This window comes from Dendropsophus ebraccatus, chromosome 9 (genome assembly GCF_027789765.1).
Source record: "Dendropsophus ebraccatus isolate aDenEbr1 chromosome 9, aDenEbr1.pat, whole genome shotgun sequence".
Lineage (NCBI taxonomy): Eukaryota > Metazoa > Chordata > Amphibia > Anura > Hylidae > Dendropsophus > Dendropsophus ebraccatus.
Genome location: NC_091462.1, coordinates 98935478 through 98953603, shown reverse-complemented (window position 1 = coordinate 98953603; position 18126 = coordinate 98935478). Strand labels below are relative to the sequence as shown.

The 18126-nt window shown below is 44.9% G+C and overlaps 1 protein-coding gene across 2 annotated transcripts in view; it reads right to left on the bottom strand.

Annotated features, from left to right (window-relative positions):
• The window catches only part of ARHGAP17 (Rho GTPase activating protein 17), a 79843-nt gene that overhangs the window by 19261 nt on the left and 42456 nt on the right, over positions 1–18126 (bottom strand). For both annotated transcript variants that reach the window (XM_069983995.1, XM_069983996.1), the window contains exons 2-5: positions 9402–9441; positions 1516–1620; positions 940–1016; positions 561–672 (exon numbers count right to left, since the gene is read on the bottom strand). In XM_069983995.1, the coding sequence (XP_069840096.1) occupies positions 561–672; positions 940–1016; positions 1516–1620; positions 9402–9441 (334 nt within the window). The remainder of the gene's footprint in view (positions 1–560; positions 673–939; positions 1017–1515; positions 1621–9401; positions 9442–18126) is intronic.

The window sequence follows — 18126 nt, the reverse complement described above, 5'->3', positions numbered from 1 at the left end:
GATGAAATAATTCAAAAATTCACGATGCTGACGTTCTGTTTTGTCTTTTTATGAATATTGTTTTCTGATTGTTTTCAGGGTCTGGGTGTTCACACCTGAAGACTAGAATGAGCAGGGAGAAGCACTGGACCTAAGGGCTTCTCTCTATGCCTGTTTCCTTGCTGCAGTGTCTGTGTCCTGTAGTGAGGAGGCAGCACTTCCACCACTTGCTTTAGTGATCGGTAGGGGTCTCAGCACCCAGAACCCAAGATTTTTAACTTCTCTCTGTGACTTGTCAAAATTTTAAAAAATAATTTCTGCATATTTCTCCATTCCATGGTGACTTGTAAAATTCTGGTTGACAACGTAAAAAGACAGCATTTTATCTGCACCACAGTCAGACATGTGACCTAACTGGATCCCTGTCATATGATCTCCCATGATGCACTGTTTTCTAACAGGGAAACAATCAGAATTCAGCTATGAAAGATGGTATGTAACAAAATCTAATCTGGAAATGAACAGCAATATATTATACGGCTGTCATAGTGGAGTATAGTGGGGTGCATTATGGCACTCACCTCCGTCAGCTGATTTAGCGGTTCTAAGACGTCTTTTTCTATCAGGAATTCATGCTGAGAGAGCTCCTGGGCCAGCCGTTGCTCTGCGTCTCCACATGAGTATAATGTCTTCCTGTAACACACAGATATTCTGCTCTATTACATAGACACATGGTTGGGTGCAGCTGGCTATAACACACGGACGGCTATCTTCACCAACTGCCCCGTGAACATGCATGCTGGGCTCAGCCGAGCATGCATGGGCATCTCCATAGGGAGAGGAGGGTAAGCCATAAAGTGACACTTATTGCCAAGATATAAACATAACAGGTTGGAATCAATCGCTTGCTTGTTAGCAGATCCCTTCAACGTTTAATAGAGAAAGAACTGAACTACTTACCCTAAGAGAGTGTCATCGCTGAGCTGTGCACAACCTTCTAACAAGGACTGGGACACTCCCATAAGGGGCAACTTTTTCTGAAAAGGAAACAAAGATGGTGTCTATAGAGCGACGCTACAGCCATCTCTCCCATACTGTATACAACAGGGATGGGGAACCTTCGGCCCTCCAGCTGTTGCAAAACTACAATTCCCATCATGCCTGGACAGCAGTAGGCTGTCCAGGCATGATGGGAATTGTAGTTTTGCAACAGCTGAAGGGCCAAAGGTTCCCCATTCTTGGTATACATGAACAAGGGTTGTGCAGCTGTGATGAAGCAGATGACAGTGCTGGACTAGTAATAGTGTGCTTTATATGGGAGGGAAAAAAATCTGGAGTGCTTCTTAATCTATGGGTGTCAGGGCATGCTGGGAGTTGTAGTTGGGAAGTCACACATTATAGATTCCTGGGCTAGAATAAGCCTGGACCCCATATGGCTACTAAGGGGGAAGCCAATTCTTTCTAGTATCAATAAATAAATGCCCAGTTACAGCCATATAGCGGCATTACAGCCAATGCCCAGGTACCAGTACTTACAGATCTCTTCTCCACGTCTGTGCCAGGTGGTACCTGCAAACAGGTGAGGAGTTTCTTGTGGGCATTGTGGCAAACAAACCTCACCGTGTCCAGTCGCCTTTCAATCTATAAATGATAAAAAATAGAAAATACTCATGAATAGATTTATTATAATAACCTACACAAAACTCATGACATGAAATGACCTTATAAGCCCCGCAACTCAATGTGTCGTAGCTCAGACAGGTCAGGGACAGTATACTATAGTGTTATGGGTGGACACTAAATATACACAGCAATGTCATAGATGAGGGATAGGGGAACCTTTGGCCCTCCAGCTGTTGAAAAACTACAATTCCCATCATGCCTGGACAGCCAAAGCTAAAGCTTTGGCTGTCCAGGCATGATGGGAATTGTAGTTTTACAACAGAGCTGAAGGTTCCCCATCCTTATTATAGATGAAATAGGTGATTTGTATTGTACAGGAGGAGTTCATTGTACTGTATCTGCTTTCCTCCAACAACAATACACCTGTCCACAGACTGTTCACGATACTGCAAGGTTATGCAATGCCAGCCACAAACTATAGACAGGAGAGGCGCTGTGTAATGTACTGCAAGGAGAGAGACTGGAAGTGGTCCAGGCAAGTCAGATTACATAAGCTCTAATAAGTCCTCAGGACCCTGGGGTGACCTGGCATGCACTTGCTGGACTTTGCAGGCTTTACGGAGTCTCTACAGTCCTGCATTGCGGTATAACCTGGGCTTGCTGTAGGGAACTGTATGAATGACCCCTTATAATACAGGCGGCTGAAGAATGTCCCTTCTCTTGGATTCGAAGGCGATTAACAAAAGCAGAAAAAAAAGGGAAAAGACTTGTGCTATGTTTCCAAGCCGCAGACAGAACATCACATGGTACACGAGATCGGCGGCAGAAATCCCACTTAATCCCTTGGAAACGTCAAACAGAGCAGAGCTAGGGGCGGAAAGTATCCCGGTATCAGTGTGCACAGGGAACAGGAGGGTCCTGTCCATCCTATTGGCTTCTGACTATGTATAAGCTCCAGGATGGACAGCACTATCTCAGGTTATGGCTCAGCGGCAGGACAGTCAGGAGTAGGGGACAGTCTACTACAGGCTACTGCTGCTATTTATGGGGGACACGGCAATAAGGAAAACATTACACTGGAGTGGTAGCGCTAAGGAAAATGGATGGGGTGGCATTGCAAACCACAAGTGTCCGCGACCTGTAAAAAAAAGTAATCCAAGATGGCTGACACTAGTAAGTCATGGTGCAACGCTGTGTGTTTATCTTAAAGGGGTATTCCTCTCAAAAATAAAAAAAGTTATGTTGCTGCCCATAATAAGACTAACAATTTCTTCCATACTTGTTATTACCTATTCAGTCTCCTTCCCCCAGTTCTCAGCTGTTGCTTTCTGCTGAAAACACAAAAATCTGTGAGTGAGCTGTTCTCTCCTTCCTTCTGACTGATGTAAACAAGTCTCTGGCAGGCTTTATCTGCAACATTGTAGCTTCTTTGATTATTCTGAGGTCAGGTTGCTGAGGAACTCACTCTGATTATCCCTCCCAGCATTACAAACATGCCACAATGTTGCAGATAAAGCCTGCCAGGGACTTGTTTACATCAGCCGTCTCAGAAGGGAGGGGGGAGGAGGGGGCAGAGAAAAAAGCTCACACATAGTTTTGTGTCTTCAGCAGAAAGCAGCAGCTCAGAACTGGGGGAAGGAGACTGAATAGATAATAAAAAGTATGGAAGGAATTGTTAGTCTCACCATAGGCAGTAATATATCAAAAGTTATGTTTGAGTGATATACCCCTTTAAGCGCAACACAGAGCACATGACAATATGTCACAGCACATAATATTGCTCCTTTAGTCCATAATAGAAGCCTTGACTATGTTATGGATTGCACAGTACACTGCAATACTAATGCACTGCAGTGTACTGCCATTTTATTGTTCTCCTATTAAACCTATGTCAAAAGCTATTGATCACAGCGTGTCTCACTGCTGACACAAGCGCTGATCACAAGATATAGCGGAGGAGCGATGGCATTAGCAGGAGCTCTACTCTCAGCAGGTCATGCAGTACGTCAATACCCTCCATATAAGTCTATAAGAAAATATTGACGGAATAAGGGGCCGGCCTAATGACAAGTCAAAAGTTATTTGTAGTGACCGTGCTCATTCAAAGAAGGTCATGGCTGCCACAATAGCTGACCAGCACACTGCAATTGCATCACAAGTGGGGTGAGCTGATCAGGATAGCAAATGGATAGCAGAAGTGGCTGGTATATGCAGGGGCGGTCTTGGCATTTCTGGGGCCCCAAGCGAAGTTATGTCTGGACCCCCCCCCTCGACACGCACTCCACATCAATAGACCGCTGTGTGCTGCCCCTAGTAGTATATACCCCTTGTGTGCTTTCCCTCAGTAGTATATACTCCTTGTGTGTTTCCCCCAGTAGTGTATAGAAGCCTGGGTGTTCCCCTAGTTATATATAGCCCCCCTGTGTGCTCCCCCAAAAGTATATAGACCCCCTGTGTGCTGTCCCAGTTGTGTATAAACCCCCTGTGTGCTGCCCCCAGTTGCATATACCGCCAGCGTGCTTCCCCACTTGTATATAGCTCCCCTGTGTGCTCCCTCAGTGGTATATAGCCCCCCTGTGTGCTCCCCCACTTGGATATAGACCTCCTGTGTGCTCCCACACTTGAATATAGACCCCTGTGTGCTCCTCCAGTAGTATATAAACCCCCTGTGTGGTTCCCCCAGTAGTATATAGACCACTGTGTGCTCCTCCAGCAGTATATAAACCCCTTGTGTGCTGCCCCCCAGTTATATATAGACCCCCTGTGTGCTCCCCCAGTTATATATAGACCCCCTGTGTGCTGCCCCCAGTAGTATATTGACCCCCTGTGTACCCCACCAGTAGTATATAGACCCTCTGTGTGTTCCCCCAGTAGTATATAGACCCCCTGTGTGCTCCCCCAGTGGTATATAGCCCCCCTGTGTGCTCCCCCACTTGGATATAGACCTCCTGTGTGCTCCCCCACTTGAATATAGACCCCTGTGTGCTCCCTCAGTAGTATATAAACCCCCCTGTGTGGTTCCCCCAGTAGTATATAGACCCCTGTGTGCCCCACCAGTAGTATATAGACTCCTGTGTGTTCCCCCAGTAGTATATAGGCCCCCTGTGTGCCCCACCAGTAGTATATAGACCCTGTGTGTTCCCCCAGAAGTATATAGACCCCCTGTGTGCTACCCCAGAAATATATAGACCCCCCTGTGTGCTACCCCAGTAGTATATAGACCCCCTGTGTGCTCCCCTAGTAGTATATAGCCCCCCCCCTGTGTGCTCCTCCACTTGGATATAGACCTCCTGCGTGCTCCCCCAGTTGTATACAGACCCCATTCTGCTGCCCCAAGTAGTATATAGACCCCCTGTGTGCTGACCCAAGTAGTATATAGATCCCTCTGTGAAGCCCCAGTAGTCTATAGCCCCCCTGTGTGCTCCCCCCAGTTATATATAGCCCCCCTGTGTCTTCCCCGTTTTATAGCTCCACTGTGTGCTCCCCCCATTTATATAGACCCCCGCTGTGCGCTTCCCCAGTTACACAGGCCCCTGTGTGCTCCCCCTCCCATATAGTATATAACACAATAAAACAAACACTTATACTCACCTGGGTCCGGGTGTCTCCTCTTCTCTTCACTCATGTGGCCGCCGATGCTCCAGTGATGTCACTGGAGCACCGACACCACAAGGACAGAGCGACCACTTGTAACCGCAGGGAAAACACTTCCTGCGGCCACAAGAGTGACTGACAGGAAGGGAGCCAATGGCTCCTGCCCTGTCAGTGCTGCTGCTGCATGTAACTGTGAGCGCTCATTACGAGTGCTCATAGTTACAGTTCAGATCACAACAGCGATCGCGGCAGCGGCCCTGTCTAGCGGTCTTGAGCACAAGAGAAGAGCAGGGCGTGGGGGCCCCCCTGGATGTTGGGGGCCCCAAGCAATTGCTTGGGGTGCTTGGTGCCAAAGACCGCTACTGGGTTTATGGCCGCTAACTGCATAGATATTGTCGTTGCCACTGACTGTCTCATCTCTGTGGTAAACATCCTAGATCACAGTTAAAGGGGTTACCCAGGATTAGAAAAACCATAGCCGCTTCCTTCCAAAACAAGTGCCAATCTTGTCCTCAGGTTAGGTGTCGGGTTTGCAGCTATGGAGGAGAGCAGCTGTGTATTTCTAATCCTGGATAACCCCCTTCAATGCTGGTGCTGGTTGTAAATAGCAGTCATCACATCTGGAGTGGGCTCAGCTCCGGAAGGTGTAAATGTATACCCAATAAAGGTTCAGATTACATACCCTCTACAGAAATGAATGACCAAACAGGCTGGATGAGAGAGACGGCCTACTCTCCCCGACCTCCAAATAACGTACTGAATGACCTGGCTTTAACCAAACTAGATGGAAGCCATTATGGTCAGATGGTCAGTGACAGAGTTAATCCTTCCCTTCTCTTCCTATACAGTGAATTCTCCACCTGCCCAGAACTGCCACTCGCTCCAGAGATGGTGACTCAGACTTGGCACGGACAACCGTGAGACACAAATCCAGCCAAGTGCCTCATGATACAGGGAAGTGAACTATAATCGGCACAGGCCTTAATCTGGAATAAGCAGCGGCTCCCAGTGATCCCGAATCTGTGTGCGACATCTGACCCTGGTCCCACTGAAACAGCTGACACAGGAGACAGTCACCATGGAGAGTGGGGAGTCATAAACAGCAGATCCCAGGAGACGGACATACTGCTGTGTAACCAAGTCTGTGCCCCAGCTGCTGAGAAACTACAACTTCCTGCACTGCATGCTGGGAAATGTAGTCTCACAATGGTGGCAGCCCCACAGCATGAAGGCCGCTACTCCAGAGCATATAACACAACCCGAGACAGCTATCCTGCCTATATACAGCTGCACCCACTATTCTGCTGGGGGGTCACTGTGTACATACATTATATTACTAATCCTGTACTGATCCTGAGTTACATCCTGTATTATACTCCAGAGCTGCACTCACTATTCTGCTGGTGGGGTCACTGTGTACATATACTACATTACTGATCCTAAGTTACAGCCTGTGTTACACTCCAGAGCTGCACTCACTATTCTGCTGGTGGGGTCACTGTGCACATACATTACATCACTTATCCTGAGTTACATTCTGTATTAAAATCTAGAGCTGCACTCACTAGTCTGCAGGTTTCATATAGTTAAAAAAACAAAAAAACAAATTAATTAAAAAAAGGGAATATCCAGCTCAATACATAACCAAAGGAGTAGCAATCCCATGTTGCTCATGTACTATCATCATCCTGGGCTCCCTCTGGTCTCTTGGTAGTGCTCTCCAGGGATGGAGTTATGTGTCGACTAGAACTGCCCTGTGTTATTCTGCACGTTTCCATGATATCTAGAAATATGCAGAGGAGTCTGGTTCTTCTTAGCTTATCCGTCTCCAGTGACTGAAATCTCTTATCTGCTCCTGCAGGGTAACAAGCTGTACCAGGTTCTCAGTAGAGAAGAGCTGAATGTGGGAGCTGCCGCAACCTCCCCCCAGTGAGCCAGTCCCACCACCAGTCAGAAAATACATGAAATGTACTATAGTCATGGCCATAGCGGGCAGTATCATATTAGTTATATTCTTGTATATAGGGAGCAGTAATATAGTAGTTATATTCTTGTATATAGGGGGCAGTATCATATTAGTTATATTCTTGTATATAGGGGGCAGTATCATATTAGTTATATTCTTGTATATAGGAGCAGTAATATAGTAGTTATATTCTTGTATATAGGGGCAGTATCATATTAGTTATATTCTTGTATATAGTGGGCAGTATCATATTAGTTATATTCTTGTATATAGGAGGCAGTATTATAGTAGTTATATTCTTGTATATAGGGGGCAGTATTATAGTAGTTATATTCTTGTATATAGGGGCAGTATTATAGTAGTTATATTCTTGTATATAGGGGGCAGTATTATAGTAGTTATATTCTTGTATATAGGGGGCAGTATTATAGTAGTTATATTCTTGAATATAGGGGCAGTATTATAGTAGTTATATTCTTGTATATAGGCGCAGTATTATAGTAGTTATATTCTTGTATATAGGCGCAGTATTATAGTAGTTATATTCTTGTATATAGGTGCAGTATTATAGTAGCTATATTCCTGTATATAGGAGGCAGTATTATAGTAGTTATATTCTTGTATATGGGAGCAGTATTATAGTAGTTATATTCTTGTATATAGGGGCAGTATTATAGTAGTTATATTCTTGTATATAGGAGCAGTATCATATTAGTTATATTCTTGTATATAGGAGCAGTATTATAGTAGTTATATTCTTGTATATAGGAGCAGTATTATAGTAGTTATATTCTTGTATATAGGAGCAGTATCATATTAGTTATATTCTTGTATAAAGGAGCAGTATTATAGTAGTTATATTCTTGTATATAGGAGCAGTATTATAGTAGTTATATTCTTGTATATAGGGGCAGTATTATATTAGTTATATTCATGTATATAGGAGCAGTATTATAGTAGTTATATTCTTGTATATAGGAGCAGTAATATAGTAGTTATATTCCTGTATATAGGGGGCAGTATTATAGTAGTTATATTCTTGTATATAGGAGCAGTATTATAGTAGTTATATTCATGTACATAGGGGGCAGTATTATAGTAGTAGTAGCAGCTTCCCAGTTTAGGAGAGTTATTTAGGCATTGTTGTAATACTTTTTCCCTAGATTCCTATGTTGCTGGTTACTCCCATCATTGGAAAGATCCACTGGAAAGAAATACTCAGTCTGTAGCTATGTTACTGTATGGCTTTTTTAAGCTTGCAAAGGTTAGCATAAAAAATACCAGAAAATATGAGATATGCAGGTTGTAAACATTAGTGACAGCAGCCAAACTGTGCCGATGATTCAGCCGGGACAGCCCCACACCCTGCCTGCTGCTTGAATTGTAGGAAAGCCAGCCGATTGTTCTCCTCTTCTCCCGGCTCCTGTTTGTCACCAGTCTGGAAAGAGTTCAGTGGAAAAGCTGCCCGAAAACAACACAGGAATAGAGGACTGTGCACAAAATACAGAGCCGGAGCCAAAACTCTGATGGACATTAGGTGCGGAGAACCAGTCACGGAACACAGGTACCAGCATTATCCTCCTGGACTGGGCCCTTGTTCACATGTCACATCTCTGTTATGGACCCCTGTGATCCACAGCCCCCCTCCTCCTATCCATTACTAGTATAGATGTGGCTCGGCTTCTGCTGGACACCTGTGTGTATTTCACATGAGCTGTGCTGCAGCTTTTAAGGGATGACGTTGTGACAACATTTCTCTGTCATCTTTGATGAATGGAGGCCAGTAGTAGTAGATCATATACAGGGCACCTGTAACCAGTGGGTGATGCCATAGAAAACAGGTAAGGGGAAACTGATTTCCCTGCAGCTGTTTTTCTTTATCACTTTAGGTCAGGGGTAGGGAACCTTGGCTCTCCAGCTGTTGCAAAACTACAACTCCCATCATGCCTGGATAGCCAAAGCTGAAGTTTTCGCTGTCCAGGCATGATGGGAGTTGTAGTTTTGCAACAGCTGGAGAGCCAAGGTTCCCTACCCCTGCTCTAGGTCATTGCTGAACTGGCATAAGGGAAGCTCATCCCAAGGCTGAGTGTGAGAGAGTGTTGTATTCAGCTGACAGGCCCCCATAGGTCTGGTGCCGCCTATGAGGAGAGTACATCCAGCGTCCCCACCCAAAGTGGTTCTCCAGGATTCCGGATACATGTGAATGAACCCATAGTATTGTGTGAATCAGGTTACTTACATTTAGTAGGTCATCACTTAAAACTTCTGTCTTTTCCGCTCTGAAAAACAAAAAAAAGAAAATACATCTGTTAGTGTAGCCAAGATATACACTGAAGATTGCTTCTAAACAGAACACAGATCGGCTACGGTAAACCGCGAGCTTTATGGAAAACATAATGCCATATGCAGCGTAAATGTTTATGTGCTGAGAATAACAATCAGTCTCCATGTCGCAATTGGTGTAAACAGGAGGAAACCTCGCCATGTAAACCATACGGCTCCAAGGTGGGCTATCTATATAGCTAGTATATACTACACTGGATATATAGTGTCCTGTACACATCTAACTCAGCTGCAACGTTTAATCTAGAGGATCCTCTTCTCTTGGCCAGAATGCAGAGCAGGTCCCATCTTGTCCTGCAGTCACCCTATTGATACCAATGCACCATCGATAGTTGAATAAAACACATCGCTTTTTCACTTAAAAGTTGGAGTGCCACCTCCTTCCATATATCTTTTTGTGGATTTGGAAGCCTAGGTCTGGCTACCAGAGACTTGTGCCGCCCACCTGAGCCTAGAGCCACACAGAGCCGTCTAGCAACTACCTGTCTTACTTACTGATGTCAATGGACATTGTGTAATGCTTCCCTGTCCCCTGTGGTGGCGCTATAGGAAAACACTTAGATTACAGCTGACTGCGGGAGATCCGAGCACTGGGACACTTTGTGACAAGTGGGGAGGCCCTTTAAGCCTTTTAAGAAAATTGACTGATTAGATATCGGTAGAGATCTGCTGGAGTCCAGTCGCATCCACACGTGTGTATTATGTTATGTATGCATGTATTACAACCTATTTTAACCTAGAGATCTGAACTGAAAGCATCATCAGGATCAGATGGGCAGCAACAAGAGTCCATGTCATGAACATGTGATGAAGATCTGGGGGGCTCGGAGCACACTCCTACTAGTGAGAGACCAGTAGAGTTTAGCTGCTGGATGCAACCTGTATATAGCCCTTTTGCTGACAGGGATCACATGACCAGGACATTATAGCGATCCCTTACAGTAAGAGTGGTCGTGCATACAGCGATCCCTTACAGTAAGACTGGTCGTGCATACAGTGATCCCTTACAGTAAGACTGGTCGTGCATACAGTGATCCCTTACAGTAAGGGCCCTATTCCACCAGACGATTATCGTTCAGATTATCGTTAAATCGTTGTTGCTCGTTCGCAAAACGTTCGCATTGAATAAGACATTGTTCGGAATAGATACGAACGCAATAGCGAATAAAAAACTATCGCAAATACAATCATAAGTAAAGATTATCATTCCATGGAAATGAGTGAACATTTTCAGGTCTTTCGCAATAGCGATCGTTTGAGATCATTAATCGTTAACGATTATGCAAACGATAATCGTCCAGTGGAATAGGGCCCTAAGAGTGGTCGTGCATACAGCGATCCCTTACAGTAAGACTGGTCGTGCATATAGTGATTCCTTACAGTAAGAGTGGCTGTGCATATAAAGCTGGTGCATCCTGCACTTGGGAGACGGAGTATGTAATAAGTAGAAGTACATTGTGAACATATATCAAGTAAATCCATTCCCAGATATAGTGATGACCTCTCCAGAGCTGTGATTTGGCAGTCACACCTTTCCGATTGACAGTCACACCTTTCCGATTGACAGTCACACCTTTCCGATTGGCAGTTTACACCTTTCCGATTGGCAGTTTACACCTTTCCGATTGGCAGTTTACACCTTTCCGATTGACAGTTTACACCTTTCAGATTGACAGTCACACCTCTCCAACCTGCTATGTCTCTGCCCAAAGCTACTCAAAACGGTCTAGAAATTGCTGCATGGTATAAAAAAAAATTATCATCAATCACAACAAACTGCAATCTCTTCCTATGTGATTTGTATGCCCATAGGACTGGGACCATAAGCAGCCTGTCAGGCTTGGTGCAGGGCCGAGGTGGCGCCCCCCTGTGCACGGCCCTGATCCCGGTATAGGAGGGCACATAACATGTTGCACACGCAGCTATTAGGTTTCTGCACTGAATTAATAATGTAGGAGCCATGTCACAACAAACTTTTCATTGCAGCATAAGGGAGGGCGTCCAGGGGCCTGTCAGGTGTGACGTGTTCTGCTCCGGCCTGGAAACAATGGAGGAATCTATGGCATTCTGGGACAAGTCCAGGCCCCATCCCTCATAGTAAACAGGAGGATGAATGACACCTCTCCCAGCTGTGGCCGCGCTCACAGAATGACATGCCTTCATTTTAGACACACTCTTTCCTCATGTCAGCCTCAGCAATATTTAGTATACAGATCGACATGGAATCCAGGGGGCTTAAAGGGGTAGTTCACCCAAACATTTTTTTCTTTCAAATCAACTGGTGCCAGAAAGTGTCACATTTTTAATTTATTTCTATTAAAAAGTCTCAGGTCTTCCAGTACTTATCATCTGCTTATTGTCCTGCAGGAAGTGGTGTATTTTCTCCAGTCTGACACAGTGCTCTCTGCTACCACCTCTGATGTTCATGTCAGGCACTGTCCAGAGCAGCAGCAAATCCCCAAAGAAAACCTCTCCTGCTCTGGACAGTGCCTGACATGAACATCAGAGGTGGTAGCAGAGAGCACTGTGTCAGACTGGAGAAAATACACCACTTCCTGCAGGACACACAACAGCTGATAAGTACTGCAACACTGGAGATTTTTGAATACAAGTAAATTGCTTATTTCTGTCACTTTCTGGCACCAGTTGATTAGAAAGAATATTTTTTTGTGAACTACCCCTTTAAATGGTAAATCCACTTATTGAGCTTAAAAAGCACGGTTTGAGCTACAGGGGTCGATCAGTTGATCACTCCATGTCCTACTCTGTTGCCAGCCAGGCATTTTTCTCACAGCGACCTCTACAGGGGGTAATCCAGGTAAACTTGGAAATCCACATTAGGGGGTAAACAGAGTATGCATATGACAACTATCTAGAGTATTCAGCTGACAACTATCTACATCTATGGCTAGCTTATTAAGGAAAGGCTCCAATTCACCAGAACAGGAACCACTGTCATATAGCACCTCCTTGTTTTGGCTCAGCTCAGATAAGCAATGGATTTGTAGCATGTGAATGGCCCCTGATAGTCTATGGAGTCATGCAGGTTGACATGCTCCATGTGCTGAGCCTCCCCTCCCCCTGTATTACATGACTCAGTAGTAAAGCATTTCTCCTTCCTCCACCCGGCTTATACTGGAAACCTGTAACATATTCCAGGTCCGGGAGCCACTGTGGTGACCTGATCCTGCAGGAGGACAATGCACCCCGGACATAAGGCCATGGGAAGACTCATGTACACCCAGGGGCAGAAATAGACCTAATGCTTCCTACAGCTGAGGGTTTGTCACAGTAGTATGGAGATAATCCTGTTAGGACCGTTCACACTACAGAATTTCAAGCTCAATCGCAGCGCAGACTCCACTTGAAATTCCATAAAAATTCACACTGTGTTCACACTTAGGGTCCTATGAGACAAAACAATTTATTTATATTTAAAAATCTCACATCTACCAATATTTATCAGCTGCTGTATACCCTGCAGGAAGTGGTGTATTCTTTCCAGCCTGACAGTGCTCTCTGCTGCCACCTCTGTCCATGTCAGGAACTGTCCAGAGCAGCAGCAAATCCCCATAGAAAACCTCTCCTGCTCTGTACAGTTCCTGTCATGGACAGAGGTGGCAGCAGAGAACACTGGAAAGAATACACCACTTCCTGCAGGACATACAGCAGATGATTAGTATGTTAATCTTTCTGAAAACAGTTGATTTCAAAGAAAAATATTTTCACCATAGTATCCCTTTAACTATCAGCAGTCTCATAGGAAGATAACAGAGTGGAGACCAAGCATGCACACTGCCGCTCCATTCACTCGGGGGACAAAGGGACCCTGTTCTAGTCATTGGTGAGGATCCCTTGTCCCCTATCTTGGGATACCCCTAGGGATTCATTATTGCTCCTATACCTAGTATCCCTTTTACCGATAGAGTCCTTCATATTCACGCTGGTCCTTAGAGTAATGAATCTCCATTCTCCTATTGAACTTTGCCCAGAGAAACAACAGTATAAAGCTTTCAAACCTCACTCAGATGGTTGGCCATATAAGCTGTAAAGTTTTATAACTGGTGGATCCACCTCATATAAGAACCTTCTGACACAGAACAGGACTACAACTTCCCTGCACGCTATTCTGCTTCACTGAGAATTAAATGTAGTGCAAAAAAAAAAAAAAAAAGAGGGGGCGGGGGAGGAGCTGACAACGCTAGAATGAATATCGTTGTCAGCAGAACCTGGACAGCTTATGAAGTGGATAGGAGCTGCGTCTTTCTCAGCCGGATCTAGGGGAAAGTCTTGATAACTGAAGACGACTGGACTGTTCATAGTACTGGCAGCTTATAGGACTCCATTCATATGTAGGTGATAGGACCAGGAATCCACTCTATGACTGTTCTGCTCCAGCCCCACAAATATCACATTGTATATACATAATAAAGATTAGTTACATCCAAACAGATGAGGCCGCGACCTTCACAGCCACATGAGGCTCCGCTTACTACTAATACATTACTTGTGGTTTACAAGAGCAGATAAGGAAGTATAAAGCCTGCAAAGTGCAACAAGTAACAACCTGAGCGAGAAAGTATACAGAGAGCAGGGTCAAAGGGCAGCAATGGTATACAAAGGGCGCTGCCAGACTGGAGGAAATTATATATAAGCCCCAGGGGTCGCTATAACTGGATCCTTATGGAGCCGGAGAGAAGGTCGGATATGTTCTGAGAGATGAGAGAGAGTCCTGCTCACAATTACTCCTTATCTGACAATGATCCCCATTACAGAACAGTGTCCTCAGCATAGTATGTTACACAGAGAGCTATACAGTGCCCCCATAACCGGGTGTCCCACAACAACAGAGCCCACGACAGGGGCCCCACAACAACAGAGCCCACGACAGGGGCCCCACAACAACAGAGCCCACGACAGGGGCCCCACAACAACAGAGCCCACGACAGGGGCCCCACAACAACAGAGCCCACGACAGGGGCCCCACAACAACAGAGCCCACGACAGGGGCCCCACAACAACAGAGCCCACGACAGGGGCCCCACAACAACAGAGCCCACGACAGGGGCCCCACAACAACAGAGCCCACGACAGGGGCCCCACAACAACAGAGCCCACGACAGGGGCCCCACAATAACAGAGCCCACGACAGGGGCCCCACAACAACAGAGCCCACGACAGGGGCCCCACAACAACAGAGCCCACGACAGGGGCCCCACAACAACAGAGCCCACGACAGGGGCCCCACAATAACAGAGCCCACGACAGGGGCCCCACAATAACAGAGCCCACGACAGGGGCCCCACAATAACAGAGCCCACGACAGGGGCCCCACAACAACAGAGCCCACGACAGGGGCCCCACAACAACAGAGCCCACGACAGGGGCCCCCATACTCTCAGAATGCCTATAATAGTCAGTGTCACATAACATAACATAGCCCTGCGGCACTGTCCCTACAACAGTGATATACAAAGTATCAAAGCCAGACACACACAGAACAGTCAACAACTGGTTCCTCTATATACTATCCCCATATAATGGCTACATACAAGGCCGATAATACAACCAGCCACAGTGTCCACACAAGAAGGGCAGCCACAGGCCCCCATAACATTTCAAGCCATGTCGTCCCCATAGCTCCATCAATCAGAGCCACATACTGTATATTACACCCAACTAAAGGGTCTGCCAGTCCCCATAGACTGAAATGTCCGCCACACTATCAGAAAGAAAACATTCCGCTATCCGCAGTGACCGTATAGTCTGAAGTTCACGGCTCCATCAGGTTTCAGCCTAGAAAGCAGGACCATGGCATGATTCCAGGATCAGCCGCATATCCCCCTATAGCCCCTGGTGCTTCTATATATCCAGTGCACATACAGCACATGGCCGCTCTATATTGTGCTATGTCCTAACCCAGGGGTAGGGAACCTAGGCGCTAAAGATTTGGCTGTCCAGGCATGATGGGAGTTGTAGTTTTGCAACAGCTGAAGGGTCAAGGTTCACTACCCCTGCCCTGACCTATTCCTTTGGTCTTCTAAATACAGATAGGTGACAGGGCGACCCTGGGCCGTATCCTGAGGACAGAAGGGTGCTGGCCTCCCATCACCACAGAGGCACAGACCGGTTCTTCTAGGATCTCTCTTACCACTTCTTACAAATGGCTGACACCATGGGATCAGATGCACCGCAGGCCACAAGGAAAAGCAAAAGGAGAAGTCAAGTCAGACAAGGAAATGAATTGAGAAAGAGGTGGTGGGAAAGGTAAGGCCTGAATCCCACGGCGTCCAGACACTTATAGACACTACAATGGCTGCAGTCACATTGTGTTATATCTCCCTTCCTGTATACAGTGAGGAACGTGTTCATGACATAACCCCCGGGGCTACGGGCCTTGTAGATAACCCAGAGAGACAACAAGGAAGAGGAAATACAAGGCTGTCTCTTCCTCGTCTTCTGCGCTCTCCAAATGACTTGGGCCGTTGGTTACACGGACACATAAAAATTCTATAACATGTCAACAAATTCAAAGGGGGTTATCAAGGCTTAGAAAAACATGGTTTCTTTCTTGCAGAAACAGCACCACTCCTGTCCACAGGTTGGGTGTGGGTTTTGCAGCTTGGCTCTATTGAAGTGAATCAAATTAAACAGTAATACCACACATAACCTGAGCACAGGGGTGATGCTGTTTTTGCAAGAAAGCTGCTGTGTTTTTACTAATCTTGGATAAGCGCTTTAAGAGTTGGGTGAATGAGTAAAAACAGCGTTGTGCTTGAACACTGGGGTACTACAATGTGTGGCTTTCCCGCTGTTGCTAAACTACAACAACTCCCATTCAGCTGTCAGTGCATGATGGGAGTTGTATTTTTACAATGTTGGTGAACACCATGCTGAAGTGAGGCAGTTCTCTATGGGTCCTACTAGACGAAGCGATTATTAACAATTAACGACTAACGATAAACAATCACAAACGAGATTATCGTTAATCTGAAATCATTCAACTTATTACACAAAACGATATTCGATTGTTACAATCGTTACTATGATCGTTTATTCCTTCTGATCCCAGCAAAACAATGAACAATGTGCTATTACACTGAACGATTAGTGAAAAAATTAACAATTAACAATGATTTTAGGGTCAGATCTAAATCAACGATCAAAGACACTCGAACGATTCTTCAGTCGTTGCCTGCAATTACACAGAACGATTATCGTTTAAATTTGAAAAACATAAAAAATTTTCGCACGATAATCGTCCTGTGTAATAGGGCCCTATCATGATCTCTGGGCAGCAGCTGCATATCTCATTCTATCACTCAGGGAAGCTTCCTATAGGGGGCAGCAGAGACACTAGAGACCTCATTTGCATACTCTTTCCCATGCAGCATTGCTTTAACCAGCTGGCTCTCCTTAATGAGAACCAGTACTCCTCAATACTGTATGGCTGGGGGCATATGGAAGGCAAAGACGCCTTAAATACTCTTCCTAATGAAAAGTGAAAGTTCTGCTCTTTTCTTTCACCGTCTCTAAAGCCCCGAGATTCCTTCCCATTATAATCACATAATCCCCTTACGCATCTGGATGTGACAATGAATCATTTGAGCGGCGGTGGTGGAGCAGTAATCTCTGCTCAGTAATCGCTGTAAACCTACCCAAAGAGCGGAAGAAACACAGGAGAACAAGGGCGAAGGCTGGAATATATCTAATATATATCTCATATAGGAGATAGATAGATAGATAGATAGATAGATAGATAGATAGATAGATAGATAGGAGATAGATAGATAGATAGATAGATAGATAGGAGATAGGAGATAGATAGATCAAAAATATACCGCAGCACACCTCAATTGCAATTGAAAAAAGTGGTTTATTTGCCCATGTAAGAAAATACTATTTTCTAAAAATAGTATTTTCTTACATGGGCAAATAAACCACTTTTTTCAATTGCAATTGAGGTGTGCTGCGGTATATTTTTGATTTATATTGCATACACCCTGGACCCGGGTGTTTACCGCTGGCACCCCTATACTATATACCTTGAGTGCCGCTTTTTTCTTTTTTTCATTAGATAGATAGATAGGAGATAGATAGATAGATAGATAGATAGATAGATAGATAGATAGATAGGAGATAGATAGATAGGAGATAGATAGATAGGAGATAGATAGATAGGAGATAGATAGATAGGAGATAGATAGATAGGAGATAGATAGATAGGAGATAGATAGATAGATAGGAGATAGATAGATAGGAGATAGATAGATAGGAGATAGATAGATAGGAGATAGATAGATAGGAGATAGATAGATAGGAGATAGATAGATAGGAGATAGATAGATAGGAGATAGATAGATAGGAGATAGATAGATAGATAGGAGATAGATAGATAGGAGATAGATAGATAGGAGATAGATAGATAGGAGATAGATAGATAGGAGATAGATAGATAGGAGATAGATAGATAGGAGATAGGAGATAGATAGATAGATAGGAGATAGATAGATAAATAGATAGATAGATAGGAGATAGATAGATAGATAGATAGATAGATAGATAGATAGATAGATAGGATATAGATAGATAGATAGATAGATAGATAGATAGATAGATAG